Raw genomic sequence first — 20,303 nt, forward strand, 5'->3', positions numbered from 1 at the left:
TAATCGGATCGTACCATTATGCCATCATAGGGGCGGAGGTGAAACGTGGGCTAGTCTTGCAAAGCAAATAGTTCTTTGTCAGAAAAAACAGGATTATCTATATGATCTGAACGGTTCTTAGTTAATACATTTCCTTTCTGCCTGCTAGGATCCTCTATACTCCCTGAAGCATGCCAGGAGTCCGTCCATGATTCCCCCTTTCCTTTACGTAGTTGGTACATTCCCCCGGGAGACGTAGGCGGGGAGGCGTACATAAACCTCGACGCAGGAGGCGGGGCTGCTCAGTCCTCGAGGCGTCGGTGCTCTGTAGTGTTGGAACCTTGTTGCTTGTCGGCCTGTGCGCGCGTGCGCGGACATGGCCTCAAACGGTATGTAAGGGCGCGAGGCGGTCGTGGCGCGCCGGCCTCAGACCTCATTCCCTCCCAGTCCGGCTTTTGTTTTTCTGTGGGACCCGAGCGGCTATCGAGTGCAGGATCTTTTCCTCGCACCAGTGGCTGGAAGCAGCGGAGAGGGGTGGAAGGGGGAGGCCGATGTCGCCATTTTGTTTTGCTCCTCTGGCTCCTCGCGTGGGGCGGGAGGTCGTCCCTTCGCTGCCCCCTTCCTTGAGGTGAGGATTGGGAGGGACGCGGCTTATTGATTGGGAATGGGAGGCACGGATGGAAATGCTCGGTCGCCGTACCCGCTTCTCCCCCACGTCCCCAGCCGCGCGCTCGGGCCCGCTTTGTCGCAGTGCTGCATCCGGGCACTCGGAGGAGCGCGCACGCGCTCTGGTAGCCCCTCCCCCCTTTCTGGCGGCGCGAACCGCCCCCCCCTCCGGTCTCATTTCGGCCCTGCTTTTTGTCGCGAGACCCTCGACTGGAGGCTCCGCGGCGCGCGTCCGGTGTGGGCCGCGCCCCCGGGGTCCCTCGGGAAGGGGCGGGACCGCCTCGTTCCCGCCTCGCTTGCCACGCGGCCGGGGGCGGAGGCTCGGGGTCGGGGCCGCGCGCCCGCTTAACGGCTGTGGGTGGGGGGCTGGGGAGTGATCCAACGGTCTTGAGGACCGGGACCGAGGCCTTTCCCGCCTAAATTTCCTCTTACCGAGGTGGGAACTGAAAAGAACGGCCGCCTGAGGCCACACCCTCTCTCGGTGCTCTGGCTCTTTCCTGCGGGGGAAGCGCCTCGTTTCCTGTATCGAGAAGATGAGCCGATCAGGCCCGTGCGTCTTCCATGTGGCGTTTTAAAAAGCACTTTGGCTTCTTTGGATTCGCCTAGTCTTCCCGCAGCCCCGAATTAGGCAAGGGGGATAGGAAAACGCACTCCTTTGGGAGCCGCAGGGCTGGGGGCTTGAGTACCAGCCAACGTGCTGATCAGAGTGCTCTCTTCCCTTGGTTAGCTGGCTTTGCACCAAAAGCTCCCATTTCCAGGCTCCAAGATGGGGCAAAGGGTGAAGCGTGGCCTTTTGTGAGATACTCTTGTTCTTTGGATTGAGAAAGCGGAGGCTCCTTTCGGAACAACTCTGCCTCTGGCTTGAATTAAAAACCTGTCTTGCTGAAACAGCTGTGTGATTTCAGCCTAACTCTTGGCGATGTGTTCCTCCTCGAGGGGGCGTGAGAAATGTGTAAATCTTTGCAGTTCCTGACATCGATTGAAGTTGCGGACAGTTGCTGCTGTCCGTTAGCACTCTTGCTTTTTCAACTACTTAAGGCTGCTTTCTTGGTTTTGTGGAAATGCGCTTCCTCTTTGTGTTTTTTATTGTAAGAAAACTTGACTGGGGTCTCACTGACTGCCCTTTGCCAGTAGAGTTTCATGAGGGGATTTATGCCTCCTTTGTTGATTTTCTTATCTGAGGATACGAAGCTTAAGTCATTTCGCTCTAGGCTATTCTGAGGAATGGCTGAAGGTAATATAATCGTGTTTTTCTTTTGCAGACTATACCCAACAAGCAACCCAAAGGTGAGTGTCCCTTCTGGGCTTCCAGAGTTTGTAGAGGGAGAGGGTGGCTAAGGTTTCTTTTCCTGAGAGCATTGTTTTTTTCTCCAGCTACGGGGCCTACCCATCTCAGCCTGGGCAGGGCTACTCCCAGCAGAGCAGTCAGCCCTACGGGCAGCAGAGTTACGGTGGCTACGGCCAGTCTGCGGACACTTCGGGCTATGGCCAGAGCAGCTATGGTAGTTCTTATGGACAGACCCAGAACAGTGAGTCTTAGTGGGTCACCCCACCTCTTCAGCTCTTTGTGAATGTTGCTTTTCTTAAACCTAAACAGTGCTGAAACGTTCCCCTTACCAGTCTTGGACCCTTAAAGCTCTTTGATGTTTTGAGTCCTTTTCGTTTTAAAGACTTAATTAGTTTGTAATCTTGTTTCCTTTTATTTTCTGTGACTTTTTACTTTTCTGTTTATGCTGTTATTTTCCCAATTTCTCCTAAGCATGAAAGTGAAATAAAGGCGGGAGGAATATTCTCTAGAGGCAGAAATGCTTTAGGTTTTTAAAGAGGGAAAATGACTTGCTTGAAGATGTTTGAAGTCAGATGGCATCACATGATACACCAGGAGGTGGAATTTTGCCCTGAGATCCCTGAAGTGTAAATAGTAACGCGTTGTCTTTATTTGTTGTGCACATGGTTGGGGAGGTTAAAGTGCTGTTAGTAAACAGAGGTCTCTTGGGCCGTGACTAGTGGTGGTCCTGGAGGCTGGCTTTGGGGGTGTGTGGGATGGGATTAGAACTCAGAACTTGAGTAGAAGTTGAAACACAGCTTTCAGGTAGAAAGGTAATCTCTTTAGCTATGAGTTGCAAGATTGCCAAGCATCTTATAAGATGTTGACTTATCACATATGGGAAGCATTAAGTGGTATACAGTGGTGTTCTCAATGCATTTGCTGCCTGTTGTCTTTCCTCATAGCTTTTGTGACTTCACTTTTCCTTTCCTTGTAGCAGGCTACAGCACGCAGTCAGCTCCCCAGGGATATGGCTCAGCTGGTGGCTATGGCAGTAGCCAGAGTTCTCAGTCGTCTTACGGGCAACAGTCCTCGTACCCTGGCTATGGCCAGCAGCCAGCTCCTAGCAGCACCTCAGGAAGGTAAGGAGTGGGTGTGGAGAGGACTGAAAAGATTAGGGGTGAATCCTAAGGAATGATAATGTGATCAGCAGTGGGAGTAACTATGAGGGGTAATGGGGCAGAGGTGGTCTCTGCTGGGGACAGAGAACGGGATGTACCAGAAGTGAAGTCCTGGACACACTGGCATTGTGACTCTTGTCTTTTTTCTTTTCCCCTAGTTACGGTGGCAGTTCTCAAAGCAGCGGTTATGGGCAGCCCCAGAGTGGAGGCTATGGCCAGCAGTCTGGCTATGGTGGACAGCAGCAAAGCTATGGACAGCAGCAAAGCTATAACCCCCCTCAGGGCTACGGACAGCAGAACCAGTACAACAGTGGCAGTGGAGGTGGTGGAGGGGGTGGCGGAGGTTAGAGGTTTTCTTCTGCTCTGTCTCATGCCTGCTTTTCGCAAGAAATTGTATTCTCTTAGGCCCTTACCCTGAAAGGGTTCTTAAAAACCTTGCATTTTTGTGTCCTAGCTTTATCAGTATTTGTAGTGACACTTATTCCCTGGCACTCCTGAACTGTTTTATGCCACCTCACAGTCTGTTTTGTCCTGTATAAAGGCATGCTTTTCTTTCCTGACAGGTGGCTATGGCCAAGATCAGTCCTCCATGAGCGGTGGTGGCGGCGGCGGCGGTGGTTATGGCAATCAGGACCAGAGTGGTGGCTACGGGGGAGGCCAGCAGGACCGTGGGGGCCGTGGCCGGGGCGGTGGCGGTGGTTACAACCGCAGCAGTGGTGGCTATGAACCCAGAGGTCGTGGAGGTGGCCGTGGAGGCAGAGGCGGCATGGGGTAGGTGTCTTGTGAGCCAGGGAGTACCATCAGTGGGAAGGGTGGAGGGTTGCATGAGTCTCCCTTGAAGCCTAGTCCTGTAGTGCATGGTTAGTCTGATTCTGGGAATTTGTGAGGACTTTGATTTGGGATCTTGACTGTTTCTTTTTCGTACATCCATCCCCATTTTATTTTTGTGAGAACTTTGAAGCCTGAACTTCTACCCACACCTCTGTACAGAGATTTGAGTACTGACAACTTCCATCTGTAAAGAAAAAGGAGAAATGTAGGGGTATATGTGGATTGGAGTCATTGATATCCTAGACAAGAAACATGGAAGTAAAGGCTTCTTTCTCTGCAAGGGAAACCGATGATCCCACTCCTGGTGATAGGGAAACTTATTACTTGTATTCCCATGTGTCCTCTAAAGGAGTTGTCAATGGTTAACCTGACTTGAGCTTCCAGGAATTGGCTACTTTCTCTTCCTGTATTCTATAGCCACTTGAATCCACGAGCTTGACTTGTACTAATCTGACGGACTGTAATGATTTCTTGTGTGACTTGGTTCTTGGGGCTCTCTGAAGTGTGCAGACCTTTTGGACAAAGTACAGTACACTTGACAGTGGTCTCCCCCCACTTGCTCCACTGTCCCCCTTCCTCCGGTTACTTGTCCAGCTGGACCTTCTTTCCTCCCCTTCCTGCTGAAGCAAAACCTTAGATTTGATGTTAGAGCATTTGTCTGTTGGTAAATAACCATTGGAGGGACCCTTCTCTGTCTCTCTCGAGAAGGGGAGGAATGTCAGTGTGTTACTCCTTTTGGGGAAAAAGTAAGTTTTATAAAAAGAGTTTGTGTATGGTAAGTATTCAGAGGGGGGGTGGGGGCAGTGCCAAAAACCTTACAGAAATAAGGAAAACTCTGTTGTGTGCGTGTGTTTAATGCAAAACTTTGAAAAAAGAAAAGCAACTGTTATGTGACTGTTAACTTGCTCTGCATTTTATGTGCCACAGGTATGAAAGGTGACATTGCAAAATACTCCGCTCTTCTCGCAGTGTAGAAGGGGTGACCCCGGGGGTGGGGAGAGATCAAAACCAGCTCAGTAGTTAGGGTAGGGCTTAGCTAAGTTTTGTCTCGCTTTAAGGGGAAATTGCCTTTGGTTTTGACTTTTTATGGAATGGGGTTGGGTCTGCTTGCTGCTTTCAAAGCAAAAAAAATCACAAAAATGTGTTCAGGGCTACCCCAGCCTGGTGTGAAATGTCTTCTGGGTAAATTGGGGGTAGGGTTTTTTAAACCAACTACTGGGTTGTCAACTGCTTGCGACAAGAGGAAAAAACATCTGCTACATCGGAAGAACGACCAAGGAAAATGGGTCTTTTTTTTTTTTTCCTAGAGGAAATAGATATATAACCTTTTAAGCAAAATCCTTAACAATTGTGTCTGAGAAATTGCACACGTGTGTGTGACATGCTCACAGGTCAGACAAGGGGTGGTCAGGAAGGGGAATGTATTTTAGTAGCCACTTGCATTATCATTTTCCCAAAACACCTACCTATGTTTGGGGAATGTTGAACAAAACCAAAAACCGCCCTTTTGTAGCCGTTGGAAGCTTCATGTCCTTTCTTCTAACTTGTCTTCTCCAGCGGAAGTGACCGTGGTGGCTTCAATAAATTTGGTGGTAAGTGAACAGAGTTTCCAAAATTCCCAACTCCCAGCAATGCTTTGTCTGATTGTTCATTTGCAGTTGTCTTAGCGTGTTTTAAGTGTCAAAAGTTTTGGAGTGTCCATAACCACCTCCAGAAAGGGGTGGGGTGGAATGCCACCTGCTGCCAGATGTGTGCTAACCTGGAGGCAGGCAGGGAGTAAGACTCAGCAGTCGTCTGGTACCAAATTGGTTTGACCCAGGTTAATAAGAGGTGTTTAGGAGGCCTCTTGACAGGAGTTTCACCACACCCGGCACTTAGTGACCACCGTTATGAGAAAATGGAGAGTGTGTGCTGGAACACGTGATGCCAACTTGGCTTTAGGATCGATCCTTTGATCAGTGTGTCCGAGGCTTTGTGTGTGTGTGTGAGTGTGTTTAACAATCTCCAAACGTTTTAATTCTGGACGAGGGATGAAGTATTGCCCTGCCCTGAGGATGGTGAAGTTGGTTTATATTTATGTATTAAATACTGAATGGTGTCAATGCAATCCTACATACACGTATTTAAACTCAACTCAGATGGGCTAAATAGCAACTAGTTCTGGGCAGGAAGGTGTGAACTGCTTCCAAGAAAGGTTGGGAGCATGTGTGGCTCTCATGGGAAATTCTCAGGTCTTAATAACAGCACAAACTGAATTCATGGAAAAATGGCAAATTTGAGAAGTCTCCCAGTAAGCTGGAACTTTTCTGGTCTGGTTAACTAACAAAAGGTTTCTTGATTTGTCTCAACATGTAAAGCCAAAGGCTTGGGTTCATGATTTAGGTGTCATTGAGTGTGGGTACAACATTTATATATGGTGAATTCAGATAAACTTTGGGCAAAGATGGTCTCTGGAAAAAAAGAAAATAGAGGCTGCATTATGGAAATGAGATTTCTGGTCTGTTCCCTGGGACATGCTTAAAACATACAATAGCTATTACGTATGATTTTTATTTTCATGTGGTTTTTGGGGAAACAACATGGTTTTAAGACTGGTTTCGAAAGATGACATTAAAAATTGTTCCACAAAGGATAAGTGTCTTTGGTGCTAAAGTTTGGAGAAACTGTATGGATGCATATCACATTGCTGGTGATGAGCCCATTTCTCTCTGGGGCGAGAGAAGAGGGCCAAGCTATGAGTTGGTTTGTTAACTTCAATGGGTCTCCCTCCTAGCCCTCCCAGTCTGTGCTGAGGACATTTCCCAGCCTGAGCTGGGGGAGGCAGCATTTTCTGAAGTGTGGAGTTGTCCCTGTGGGGACTCAAGTTACATGCAGACCTTAAGTAAAGGGGCCTGTGTCTTTCCCAGACCTGCCTAGGGTTTTCTCTGGGCAGGCAACCCAGAACAGGGTTTGGAGTGAGGCTGGCTGTGAGCACTTACCTGATGTTTTGCAAAAGTTTGAATTTGGTGTTAATTTTTTTCCTGGTCTTTCTCAGCCTCTTAACTAACGGCTCCTCTTTCCTTGTTTTTTTGTTTTTGTTTCTTTTTTTTTTTTTTCTATGTCACTTAAGGCCCTCGGGACCAAGGATCACGTCATGACTCTGGTAAGTCCACAGTGGCAGGAAAGAAAGGCTAAAGTGGTAGCAGGACTTTTTCTTGGATATTGTTCAAACTTAAGGGAATCTGAAGAAGAGCGGGGCTAGAGAAGGAAGATGTGGGGAAGAGAGTTCAGGTGTAGCTGTGTTTGACAGTGTATTTAACAAAAAAGACACAGGGAAGCACTTAGTGTGCTGCTCGTTTTGATTATGTTTGTATGCTGCATCTTAGTGTAAAATTCGTTTCTTGGGGGGTCTTCAACTGAAAGTTGACAAACACTGGTGTGGTCTTAGGCAATTAACTCCTGAGCCCTGGTTTCTTTTATGAATATCAACATGTTTCAAGGGGTAGTTGTAAAACCTAATTTTAATTTGTGAAGCAGCTAGCATACAGGCACTCAGATAATGAAGTAGAGTTGGAGATCTGTCGGACCTACACCACCAGTACTTTATCTTAATTGGTTTAGAAATTTTTTTTCTTTGAAAGCTAACTGTCAAGTATTCAAGTTCAGGTTATTAAGTGTCACTGACTTGTTTTATCTTTGGTTGTTTCCTCTCCACTTTTGCTGCTGTGTTTGGCAAGCAGAACAGGATAATTCAGACAACAACACCATCTTCGTGCAAGGGCTGGGCGAGAATGTTACAATTGAGTCTGTAGCTGATTACTTCAAGCAGATTGGTATCATTAAGGTACTTACGGGAACTTGTCTTGCGTCCACTGCAAGGGCACGGGTTTGATTCCTCATTGGGGAACTAAGATCCCACATGCTGCACTGTGTGTCCCCCCAGCCCCAAAGGAAAGGTACTTCTGAAGCAGAGTGGGTGCTTTTTATCGGTGCTGCAGGCTTTGGGATTTCATACCTTAGTGGAAATAGAAGTCTTAATGGTTGCCTGCTTCATTTGTTGAGGAAAAAGCATTAACTGTTGCCATTCCAAAGGGAATCACATTTTAACACAAAGAGGCACAATTGGTTAAAAAAGTGATTAAGACTTTTGAATTTGTAGTCTGTAATCTTTATCATTTAATATTGAAGGGAGAAGCAGTTAACAATCAATGGCTTTCTTTCAAGTTATGTGTGAAATAGGAAGGTATGGTTTTGATAGTGCTGTATTCTCTTAAGACTGATGTGATCTCATGTTGCTTTCTTCAGACAAATAAGAAAACAGGACAGCCCATGATTAATCTGTACACAGACAGGGAAACAGGCAAACTGAAGGGAGAGGCCACAGTATCATTTGATGACCCACCTTCCGCCAAAGCAGCTATTGACTGGTTTGATGGTAAGTCTGAGGAGGCTGGGGGAGAAGGCAGCTAGCTTGGGGAAACAGGCTGCATTTTGAGGATTTCTTTGAGTCTTCGAAGACTTAACAGCACTACACTGTTGGTGTAGTCTTATATTTGCTTACGTTTCATGAGATTGTAAACATTCGTAAGAAGGCAGTCTTCTCTTGATTGTACCAGGTATACTTTTGGACCCACAGGCCATAGGTCTTAATAAGTCTCTTTTATACCTCCTCTATTTCTTTAGGTAAAGAATTCTCTGGGAATCCTATCAAGGTCTCATTTGCTACTCGGCGAGCAGACTTCAATCGGGGTGGTGGCAATGGTCGTGGAGGCCGAGGGCGAGGAGGTGAGGAGCTATTTCTACTGCTATAAAGAAGTGATGGGGAGAGAAGGGGGGAGGAGGATGGTACGGGCTTGTTTGGGAAGGACAGGTTGGCCACACTTGGAAGGGGAGCAGACCTGTTCTTGGCTCTGTTCTAGGACCCATGGGCCGTGGAGGCTATGGAGGAGGTGGCAGCGGCGGCGGTGGCCGAGGAGGATTCCCCAGTGGCGGCGGCGGTGGCGGAGGACAGCAGCGAGCAGGGGATTGGAAGTGTCCTAATCCGTGAGTGGAACGGCTTCATTTTTTTCTCCACCCTCTAGTACGTGTGCCCTTTGATGTTAAAGTATGTGCCAAGTTGCTTCAGTCCTGTCTGACTGTCTGCAACCCCATGGACTGTAGATTGCCAGGCTCCTCTGTCCATGGGGGTTCTCTAGGCAAGAATGCTGGAGTGGCTTGCCATTCCCTTCCCCAGGGATCAAACCCAAACTTCTTCTGTCTCTTGCATTAGCAGGCAGGTTCTTTACCACTAGCACCACCTTGATGTTAACGACAAGAGTTTGTAGTTTCTGACTAATGTCAAAGCTACGCTAACAGGGACAGGCTTGGCCAGGAGTCATCTAGACTGGGCTCAGTAACCTTCAGTCTTTGTCTCTGCTCCTGAGAAACAGGCCTCTTCGCTTTTCTGAGGCCTCATTCTCCTCACGTATCCCTAGGGTCACTGGAATCTTCATAATTCTAGGTCTTGGCCATTTCCACACCTCCTCTCCACCCCCCCAACACATTAATTGTCTTATTTTCCTCAGTACCTGTGAGAACATGAACTTCTCTTGGAGGAATGAATGTAACCAGTGTAAGGCCCCTAAACCAGATGGCCCAGGAGGGGGACCAGGAGGTTCTCATATGGGTAAGGAAGAGGCAGAGCTGGTGCTGGGATCTGCAGGGAGGCTAGACAAGGGGAGGGAGGAGGAGTCTGGGGGATGTGATAGAGGGCTGAATCATGTTTCTTGTTTTCTAGGGGGTAACTACGGAGATGATCGTCGTGGTGGCAGAGGAGGCTATGATCGGGGCGGCTACCGAGGCCGAGGAGGGGACCGTGGGGGCTTCCGAGGGGGCCGGGGTGGTGGGGACAGAGGTGGTTTCGGCCCTGGCAAGATGGACTCCAGGTAAGTAAGACTAAATTGAAAGGGAACTAGAGCGGTTGACCAGATTCCATGGGATTGCAGGGTTTGGGGAATGTGGTTTCATTTTGAGGGTGGGATTGGAAAGCTGAGACTAATAGGAAATGAGGGAAGGAAAATTATCTGGGGGAGCTAGTCTGTGGATGCCCACATGCACTCTGTGCCTAGGGAGACGAGCTGTCTCTTGGGGTGGGTAGCAGGGCAGATTGGGTTTTGGGGGTGGGTGGGTAGAGAGGTTGGAACCCAGACCTCATGGATGCTCTTTCTTGCAGGGGTGAGCACAGACAGGATCGCAGGGAGAGGCCGTACTAGCCTGGCTCCTGAGGCCTTGGAGCAGCTTTCTTCCTGTACCCAGTGTTACTACCCTCATTATTTTGTAACCTTCCACCTCCTGATCACCCACGGGTTTTTTGTGTCGGACTATGTAACTGTAACCATACCTCTGGTTCCCATTAAAAACCATCATTTTAGTTAAATTTTCTTCCTTTTCCCCCTCTTCACTCTCCTGGAGCGTGGATGTCCAGGTCAAGAACGTGGGGAGTTTTTCCTCTATTCAGATCAACCAACCTAACCTGCCTTGTGGGAACTGGAATAATTTGTTCCCGCTCAGCAGGAACTAGAATAAAGTGTTTGATACTTGGTTCAGGGGAGCAAAGGTCAAGTGTATCCTTGAAAGTACTACTTGAGATTAAACTTCCTCTGTCACAGTAAAAATTGGATGAATGAAAGGGGTAAATGAAAAAGATCGTGTGTTGCCCCCGGTTTTTGTCCAGCCATGTGGAAATTTTTCTTCTACCCTGTTGATTGACGTGCTGAATTTTGTGGGCTTATTTGTAGCAGTTTTGTTCCTTTCAAGGAGTTCTGGCACTTTTCTAAGGGTGGGGCTCAAACAAATTAAACTTCCAGGGGACTATTCAAGCTTGATTGACCCTGATTAGATCATGTAGTTAACCAGTTGGGTTTTTTTTTCCAGGAAGGGGAGAAGCTGAGCACCTAACGAATGGCAGATATGCTGTGGCCTTGCTCACAAGTTTTCATAGGTGGAGAACGAAGTGCCTGGGTTCTGTGGCTCTCACAGTCAGGAAATGGTCAATGCCAGGATGCAGTCCCTGTCATCTTCCAACTTGATTTTCATTTCTTGGCATTTCTTTCTGAAACAAATTCGTATCCTAAACATTTATTTGCTTAGGCCTGACTTAAGAGGATGCTGGATTTTAGGGAAAAACACTTGGGAATGAGATAAGATGGTAAAAGGGAAAGGTTAGCTGGAAAAGTAAGGTAAGGCAATATTTCAGTGAGTGGGCTCCCTCCCCACAACACTAGTTTTCCTGAAGGTGGGGCTCTGGGTATTGTCTGCTGAGACAGTGGTGTAATTAGGTCACATTCACATCTGCCAGTACTCAAAAGTCTTTGGTATTTTGAGAAAGGGAAGGGGTTGGGCCGATGAGTTGCCATCTCAATAGTGCCCCTTAACCTGACATACCTTTCCTGACCCCAGAAAACTACCCTTTCAACTCAAAACTTGAATTTAGGAAACTTGCCCATTCTTGCCAAGCAGTTGAATTTTGGTTACATAGAACTTAAAATCATAACCAACAGTAAACAGTGGTGTTTGTTAGAAGCACAGCTCATCAGAGTGCCTGGGACCCCTTGTGGGAAGTGCTTTTCTTTTTCTGAAATTGTTCCGTTTAAGAGTTGATTCAAAAAAAAAAAAAAAAAAAGAGTTGATTCATCCTCAAACCTCTGGTGATTGGAGAAGGAGGCTGTGGCTTTGTCCAAAGGAATAGCTACCCTCCCTGCTGAGTGGAGGTGTTCTGTCAAGAGGAGGTGGAGAATGGCTGAGGTTCTCCAGGCAGTGCTTTTATTTGGCTTGTGGAACTTGGTACTTATCAGAAGCCCTCAGATTTAGAGCCAAGGAAATGGCAGTGGTGGTTCTGCCCTCTTCTGCTTTTGATCTATCTTAAAATGATGTTTGGTTTGAATGGCACAAACCACGTCTGAGAGGTTTATGGGTGCTTCACCTGGAAGGGTTCTGGTGTTAGGGTTAGATTGTGGTTCCTTTATCCCTGCTGTTAGGGGTCTCACCCAGGCTCTGGGAGTAAGTGGGATTATTAGCATTTAGTTCTTGTCCTAAAAAGGCTTCAGTGATTGGCCTCACCCTTCAGTAAGAGAAAATAAGGTACTGGGACGACTATGGTGGTCCAGTGGTTAAGGACTGCATTCCCGGTGCAAGGGGCTTGAGTTTGATCCCTGGTCAGGAACTAAGATCCACATGTGACAACGAAGGTCCTATGTGCCACAACTACGACCTGACGTGGTCAAATAAAAAAGAGTCCCAAGTGTCTAGTGGGTAGATTAGTTTGGGGGACTTTCAGGAGGCTGGGTAGAGGTGGGTGAAGACAAGCAACTGAGGGAATGTTTTGGTGGTTGATTCCGGGGCCAGTTCATCCTTTCATCCTTTGGTGAAAAAATAGACCCTGAGGGGTTTGGACTTTGGATCCTCTGCTCTTTGCTGTATTCCCCTGTAAGCAGCACCTGGCTAGTGATAGCCAGTCATGTTTATCTGATGAGGATTGTAGGCTGGTCTTTTGAGTTCTAAAGAATAGATTATTAACTGAGTTACTAAAAATGTCCTGCAGTCTTGAAGCACTAGGCATCTGGCGTTTTTGAATTGGGACAGGCTAACTTAGGAAGAAGAAAGGGGAGAATGTTATGGGTGGGTGGGGAGAAGTGTGCTGGAGGTCTGATTGCCACCGCCTGATTTCTCAATCTTTTTCACCTTTGCCCCACATCACGCACTGGATTTCAGTAGCTAATAGTGCAGAGGTTAGGTCATTGAATCAATCATCCATCGGTTTAATAAACATTTTTTAAGTGAATTTATCTGGCTGCACCATGAGTTGTGCAGGATTTTAGTTCCCTGACCTGTAATCGAACATGTGCCTCCTGCAGTGGAAGCATGGAGTCTTAACCACTGGACTGCCCGGGAGTTCCCTACCAGGGGTTTCCTACCAGGTCTTAGCTGCCTGTAGTCTCAGGCTCAGTGTAGGTCCATCGCAGCCATTCCACTCCAGCCTTTCTAGAACTCATACTTCTCCTACCTTTGGGCCCTCAAAACTTTGACTCTCCATCTTTAACTTTTTGTGTTGTTAATCATTTTAGACAACAGGTTTCCACAAAAATCTCGTTCACCTCCCCCGTGCAGTGATCTTCGAGCTGCTGGGTATATAAGCTGAGGAAGTAGTGTCAGGTGGAACTCCCATCAGGTTTGACTTCTGGGCTTGTAGAAGTTGTTTGGCTCCTAATCCTTATGGTGTTGGCTGTTAGAGTTTTAGGAGACCATTGAATCTAAAATTGCTTCTATATATATATTTTTTTATATTGAAGTGTAGCTTCAATTTTAGGTGCACGTATCCATTCTCCCGTAAACTTCCCTCTTATCCAGGCTGGGGCATCACTGAGCAGAGTTCCCTCTACTATACATAGGTCGGTCCTTGTTGGTTAAAAACTTAACACTCTAGAGGCAGGAACAGAAGTGTCATGAGATTGGGTCTGGGAACAGTGCTCTGGATGGATTGTGTTCTTTGCTGGATTGTGTGGTCTTAACCTTAAATCGGGGTAATGGTGCTAGTGAGGAGGGTTCTTTGAACAGGAAGGACGATTGAGAGCCACCAACATGGAGATTGGAAACAGAGGAGGAGCTGGGACTATGGGGTCTGATTGGAGATTCCTGTGTGTAGTGGGGAGCCAGGCTCAGGTGGTTCTGGATGGAGACTGCCAAGTGGGGAGAAGAGGGAAGGGGAGCAGGGAGCCAGGCTGTCCAGACCGCGCCCTGCTGCCGTGCCACAGGGGAGGGGGGGGCGGCAGTATTGCATCCGTGCTGCTTCCCTGTAGTTGTTCCCGCAGGGTCCTTGGGGCTCTGCAGTGCAGCCCGCTCAGCGTTAAGAACTTGTCTTAGAGTTAGCCTGGTGGCTATTTTTTAAAAAATTAATTTAATTGGAGGATTATTACAATATTGTAATGGTTTTTGCCATACATCAGCAATGGGTATTTTGTTTTGTTTCCCCGAATTAGAAGGGGAGTGGCCCCATCCTGTGTGCTCTCTGCCTGAATGAAAGTGAAAAGTGTTAGTCTGTCAGTCCTGTCAGACTCTGACTCCATGGGGTGTAACCCACCAGGCTCCTCTGTCCGTGGACTTCTCCAGGCAAGATTGGAATGGGTGTATGTATGCTTAGTTGTTAGTCATGTCTCGACTCTTGGCGACCCCATGGACTGTAGCCCGCCAGGCTCCTCTGCCCATGGCTATTCTCCAGGCAAGAATACCAGAGTGGGTAGCTGTTCCGTCCTCCAGGTCATCTTCCCAACCCAGGAATTGAACCGGGGTCTCCAGTGCAGGTGGATTTTTTTTATCAGCTGAGCTACCAGGGAAGCCCACTGGAGTGGGTAGCCATTCTCTTCTCCAGGGGATCTTCCCGACCCAGGTATCAAACCCAGGTCTCCCACATTGCAGGCAGATTTTTTGCTGTCTGAGCCACCAGCAAGCCAAATCCCTACATGGGAAGGAAAAAAGTGACCGTGTAGTTGCTCAGTAGTTTGTGACTCTGCAACCCCATGGACTGTAGCCAGCTAGGCTCCTCTGTCCATTGGGATTCTCCAGCCAAGAATTGTGGAGTGGGTTGCCGTTTCCTTATCCAGGGAATCTTCCTGACCGAGGGATCAAACCCGGGTCTCCTGTGTTGCAAACAGATTCTTTACCATCGGAGCCACGAGGAAGGCTTGCTTCTGCAAACCTTGGCAGTCTGACCAAGGTGGCAAAGCAAAATCCTCTCTGGCTATGTGTGTCTTAAGTTGGATACGCACCTGAATCACTTGGCAGTGGGTTCTGATTCAGCTTGTAGGCCCCCGTGGGGCACAAGTTCTCTAGCAATGTTGATAGTGCTGTTTGAGCAGCACACCCTTAGAGCCAGACTCTGAAGTTCTGCAGGGACTCATCTGCTCATCCCACCCTCCTCCCCACCTTCTCTGTGAAGGGGAACTTGATTTTGTATAAAACTTCTCTGTGGACAGTTTGAGCCAGGACCCAAGAAAAAGGTCACTCAGGGAAGGCTGGGCCCTGCAAATGGGTTTTTCTAGTTAGCACAGGCCCAGCGAACATAGACTATTTGTTCCGTTTGCTCTTTTTTCAGTCTTGTGATGCTTAGAGGTTGGGCAGAAAATGTCCATTTTTTCAGGTGCTTGTTGAAGCCATGAACTAGGAACAAAAGTATCCTGGAGATCCCTGTTGACACTAATGGGTGCTCTTTGTGGGCCAGTTGCTGCTAGGTGATGAATTATGTCCTGTTAGCCTTACTTTATAGCTGGAGATGCTGAGGTACAAACTGACCTTAAGTTTCATAACTGGTGAGTGAGGTGGACCAGAGATTTGAATATTGTTTGGCTGTAGAAGTGTCCTTAACTAGTATGCTGTGGCTGGTAGAACTCTGAGCCTCACCCTGCTCTCCGTCCCCACCCCAATAAAAAGGAAAAATAAAGCCCCCAAGAAATCTTTCAACTTAGGGGAGCCATTTCTTAGAACCTTGTCTTGCCTCAGGCCTGCACTGGATTTTGTAGCTGCTCTGAGCATCTGCTGTGCAGGGAAGTGTTAGCTATGGCTCCATCTCTGAAACATTAAGTTTCTATGAAGTCTTTAAAAAAAAACTACCTATTAGTTACTAGACATACACAGTAACAGCTGTTTATTATTTTTCAAATTCAAAGCAAGACACAGGTTGAAAAGATGTCTTTTGGGGGAAGCTGACTGTAACGGGGGAGTCCAGTGTAGAAATATGACTGGTTCGCTTTACCACAGGGACACTAGGTGGGAGCGCCACTGGAGCCCAGAGGAAGGCCGCCTGTGGGCACGCTAGGACCGGGGGCTGGTTTCAAGGTGTCCAGGTCTAAGGGACCAGCGTGTGCTAGGTAGGGCATGGAGTGTGAGGAAGCAGTGTTGGGATTCGGGGGTGTGTGACAAAGGAGAGCTTGGATGGGGTCACTCAGGGTCAGGCTGGAGGGCGGGCTCGGGTGTCCTAGTGTTAGGAGGGAGTCCATTTCCATCATCAGTTTTGATCACTCAGGCCCTTGACGGTGTTTGACTAGAAGCAGGGAGGTCAGGAGGCCTGTTGTGGGTAAGACATGAAGGAATAAACCAGATGGGGGCAGTGAAGTTGAAAAGGAAGGTGTTTGGATGTAAGCTGGAAGAATGACTACATCTGGGCCTTACGGAACGTGGTAGGGTTTCTTGTTTTCTGGTTAGGCTGCGGCTGTTGGCATATGTCAGGGTACAGGCATAGTAAAAGGAAGACAACTTCCGGTTTGGGAAATGGTAAGGTCCTTGTAGAACATAAGTGAACACACGTCTCAGGTTGAATAAAGCTTGGTTTATAGATTTAAGAAGACTTGGCAGAAATGGGCTGAGGTGGAATGGGGAGCACCTGCATTCATTTTATGGGGTGGCTAGCGACAGAAGATGAGTCCATGGGGTCCTGAGTGTTGGGACTGAGGGGGACACTGGGGGAAGCTCGGCTTTCCTCTTGGAGTCCTAAATAGCATTAGGAGCAATCTCACGTGACTGCATAGCCTTGACAGTGGTCATTAGCTTAGCTTCTTGGTAGCGTCCTCCTATAGCAAACCACTTGTTTTCTCCTGTTGCTGTAGTGATTCGGCAATCAGAGTAGGGAAACAGACTGTGTTTCACAGACTGTGTGTGTGTGGTGGGGGTGGGGTGGGCTTGGAGAATAAACACTGCATTTACTAGTTCTTGTGTCTAGGGAGGGTATTCCAAGTGAAGCCTTCATATGGCTTTGTTCATTCTGCACTGGTGTATCATTGTAAATGGCACACCCTGGACTGTCATACCTGGATCCCCAAGTCTGATGATCTGACTCCTGTGTATGGACTATCTGACTTTGGTGTCTGCCTGTTGCTTTGCATCCACCCCTCCAAGCCAGAAAGAATTGGGGTGCAAAGTGTACCCAGGATGTGGTCTTAGGATGCTGGTTCCGTAACAGCCTCTGGAAAGACTCCTTAAGGTGCTGTTTTCTAGAAGTAAATACTATTTTCTTTTGCTGACACAATTCCATCAAGAGAAGAAACAGCTGCTGGAAGTCATTTCCTGAAGTTTTGCTTTTGTGTTTGGCTTGTTTTCTGGGCAAAGTGTAACCTATAATCCCTTTTGGCATGGGGTGGGAGGGAGCAGCCAAGCCCACTGGTGTCTATGCCTGAAGGAACCCTAGGAATACTTGCTTTGTGTTCTGTTTAGACGATACTCATCATTTCTCCTGAAAATGGCTCTAATTTTGCAGTTTTTTCCCTATGAAAAATGAAAGAGAAGCTTTGTAGACCAGTCTGTTTCTAAATGCATCTGTCAGATCTTGTTCAGTCCCTAGTTGTGTCTGACTCTTGGTGACCCCATGGACTTCGGGATGCCAGACTTCCTTGTCAAATCCAGCCCCCCACAATTCCAGGCCCTTTGTTCATACCTATTTTAATTTTTAGACCTTGGCCACAAGGTTGACTCACAGTTCACACGTCTCAAGGGCAGACCCTTTAGGGTGGCATCGAAGGAGCCACCAAATGGTGAGTGAGGGACTATTCCATGTGACTGAGGCGGGAAGGGTGAAGTGTTTGGGGAGCTTGCTGTCCTGCGCTTGGATATGTAGCTCAGGCCCACATGTGCTTCCAGGCTGCAAGTAGGAAAACACACCACATACAAGTGGGATTTTCATGTATTGTGTATGAGAAAATCAGAGACTCCAGATAAGTTGGCTGGAACAGCCAGGGGTGGTATGTGGGAGCCATTGCTGGAGAAGGCGCCTTAGCTCTGCTCCAGGTCGTCCACCAGGTAGGGGTGGTTGTCCCTCAGGGCCTGGAGGAGCAGATCCTTGCAGGCCAGGTTCCAGGCTGGAGCAAAGCTGAAGAGCTTCCTCATCTTGTCCGAACTGGTGCGCTCCGCCCGCACTGCCTGGTACTGATCCTCTGTCAGGATCTTCCCGTACAGGGCATCCAGCACCCCATCCACGACTGTGACCCGTGCAATGAGGGCTGCCCGATGCTGGTCCACAAAGTGTAGTCCTGGGGTGAGAGGGAGGAGAGGGGCAAAGCTGGCACCCAGGGTGGGCACTGGAGCCTGTCTGTCCCTCTTGAACACTTTTCCTTCAAATTGCCCTGAATGCAACCCTAAGGGGCAGGGCTCAACAGGACCTACATAGAGTGGGATGCGCTTAACCTTACCTCCTTTTCAGCCAGACTTGGCCCCAGGAGTGTGAGTAGGTGAGTGGGAAGAGTTGGCCTAACTGCACGCCCTGAATGCTCTTGGCCTTGACAACAGATTTAGGCTGTGCAGGGGTGTGGTGGGGCGGGGCTGGTGAGGTGCCCAGGTAGGTGAGGTCAGGGATTGAAGGCCTTACCTGGCTTGGCTGTCTTCTGGAGAGGGGCCCTGACCTCAGCTGGCACGTTTCTAGGGCCTGTAAGAAAATGTTCAATGGTGTCTCCAAGTCTTTCTGAAGTCTCGGCCCGGAAGCCAAGGTCAGTACCCAGGGCAGGAAGCCTCCCTCGCAGGAGAAGCTTTTATGAAGGGGTAGGAGGAACAGGAAGTGAAAGCGCCAGGAGAGGCAAAAGTTGGGGCTGGGAGGAGGGTGCAGATGAGGGGAGAGTGGCCTAGACCTCGGGGAGTGTGGCGGGGCACGCTTACCCTTACTCATGGCCTCCTGCAGCTGCTCTGCCACCTCCTGCATGCCCATGTCGCGAAGCACAAGCGCCGTAAGTTCGGCGCCGTAAGCCTCCAGGTAGTAACTGACGAGCTTGTCGGTGAGGTCCACGGCGTCCAGGGGCAGCAGGGTCCCCCGGGGGATGCGTCCAAAGCCTTCCCGCAGCGGCACTGAAAGCAGCTTCATCTTGAACTTTTTGAACTCGTCTGCGGTCAGGTTCTCTAGCGCATCCAGGATGGCATCGCGCGTGCACCCCATGTCTCCGGGGTCCTCCGCTGCAGCCGCCACTTCCGCTCACTCCGGGTGTCTGCAGTTTGGAAAGCCTGCTCTGGGGCGGGACCAGAAACTCCCCGCCTTCTCCCAATTCCTGTCTCTGCCCCAGAACGTTGCCCTGGGTTGACTTCCGACTACCCTGCGCCTTCCCATCCTCTCCTGGCCATCGGGGGGCGCCCAGATCGCATCCTTTGGCTGATCTATGGGGGGGCGGGGCGGGGGGGGGGTGCCCAGATCGCGTTATTTGGCTGATCTCTGAGGAGTGACCCAGGAGACCAGTGGAAAAGGGCTCATGGGTGGTGCCTGCCTCTCTAGGCTTGGACTAGCTAGCCAGATCAGGAACCTGGTTTACTGGGGCATCAGGGCTTTGAATCATGGAATTTTAGAGCCCTGAAATCTCCCTGTTTCCCTAAATCTTAGCATCCCCACTCACATGTCATAGAATCAGAACCCTAACAGCCAGAACCAGGTAGCTTCCCAAATTCCACAAATTGGGCAGAAATGACGTGTCAAAAAGAGGGCAGAGGTAACTGTGTTTTCTCTCTTTGAGCCTCAGTTTCCTGATCTACAAAATGGGGATGATAACACTTCTTTGTCCACTTTGTAAATATTCCAACATAACATGGGCTACCTGATGGTGCCTGAAAAAAGTGTGTTAGTTGCTCATTTGTGTCCAACACTTTACGACCCCATGGACTGTAGCCCACCCGGCAGCCATTCCCTTCTCCAGGGGATCTTCCTGACCCAGGGAATGAACTCGGGTCTCCCACATTGAGGGGAGATTCTTTACCATCTGAGACACCAGGGAAGCCTGATGGTGTCTGAAACCTTGCCAAATACTTCCTGGGAGAGCTAGGATTTGGTCCCCCAGAAACTGAATTTCTTGGGGATTGATGACAAGAGACACTTGTAATGGTTGAGAAAATTCTTTACTGAAGGGAAAGTCATGGGTAGAGAGTCATTCTGGGGTCGACTTGACCCAGAAGAGTACATGCAAGGTGGTGCGGGCTGGCATTGGAGGCCAAGCCGAGGCTGGAACCGTTCACTTGCCTTTCACGTGGCTGGGAGGGCCCTGCTCCCCTGCCCCTGTGGACCACACCAGCCTGTCTTGTACCACATCCTGCCCCAATTCCGTCTCTGAGTTCCGGCTACATTGTCCTTTCAGTTCCGCAAATGTACCAGGGTCCTTTGCTTCTCCAAGCCTTGGCATATGCTATTCCCTTCACCCGAAACTCTCTTCCCTCACTCTTTGTCTAACAAACTTTCAGATTTTAGGTCTTAAGGTAAATGTTACTTTCTCTGGAGACCAAGTTCAGAGGCTCTCCAATTCAAAACACCTGCTACTTATTTGTAACTCTTATAACAATTGTGACTAAATTGCAACTAGCTCTGTGTATTTAGTATCAGACTTCCCTGATAGGCTGTAAATGTGCTTGTCCAGCTC

At 48.8% G+C, this 20,303-nt stretch overlaps 2 protein-coding genes across 4 annotated transcripts; one reads left to right on the forward strand and one right to left on the reverse strand.

Moving 5' to 3' along the window:
* The first annotated feature begins 246 nt into the window (after positions 1-246).
* On the forward strand, positions 247-10,318 carry FUS (FUS RNA binding protein). 3 transcript variants are annotated; one of them, XM_043455646.1, is made up of 15 exons: positions 247-368; positions 1,908-1,932; positions 2,020-2,174; positions 2,913-3,054; positions 3,252-3,436; positions 3,657-3,864; positions 5,482-5,516; positions 7,034-7,066; positions 7,644-7,747; positions 8,209-8,338; positions 8,587-8,688; positions 8,823-8,946; positions 9,468-9,568; positions 9,680-9,827; positions 10,115-10,318. In XM_043455646.1, the coding sequence occupies exons 1-15, from the start codon at positions 356-358 to the stop codon at positions 10,152-10,154; spliced, it is 1,545 nt and encodes a 514-aa protein (XP_043311581.1). In that variant the 5' UTR covers positions 247-355; the 3' UTR covers positions 10,155-10,318. The 3 variants fall into 3 exon arrangements, with proteins under 3 accessions (XP_043311581.1, XP_043311580.1, XP_043311582.1); XM_043455645.1 differs by having other exon boundaries at positions 248-368; positions 2,910-3,054; XM_043455647.1 differs by having other exon boundaries at positions 248-368; positions 2,910-3,054; positions 3,252-3,415.
* Positions 10,319-17,587: 7,269 nt separating this feature from the next.
* Positions 17,588-18,951, reverse strand: LOC122433435 (apoptosis-associated speck-like protein containing a CARD). The gene is made up of 3 exons (XM_043456401.1): positions 18,571-18,951; positions 18,287-18,343; positions 17,588-17,951 (listed from the first exon to the last, which is right to left on the reverse strand). Exons 1-3 carry the CDS (start codon positions 18,842-18,844, stop codon positions 17,695-17,697), a joined length of 588 nt encoding a protein of 195 aa, XP_043312336.1. The 5' UTR covers positions 18,845-18,951; the 3' UTR covers positions 17,588-17,694.
* Positions 18,952-20,303: the final 1,352 nt, after the last annotated feature.

This window comes from Cervus canadensis, chromosome 32, assembly GCF_019320065.1.
Source record: "Cervus canadensis isolate Bull #8, Minnesota chromosome 32, ASM1932006v1, whole genome shotgun sequence".
NCBI lineage: Eukaryota > Metazoa > Chordata > Mammalia > Artiodactyla > Cervidae > Cervus > Cervus canadensis.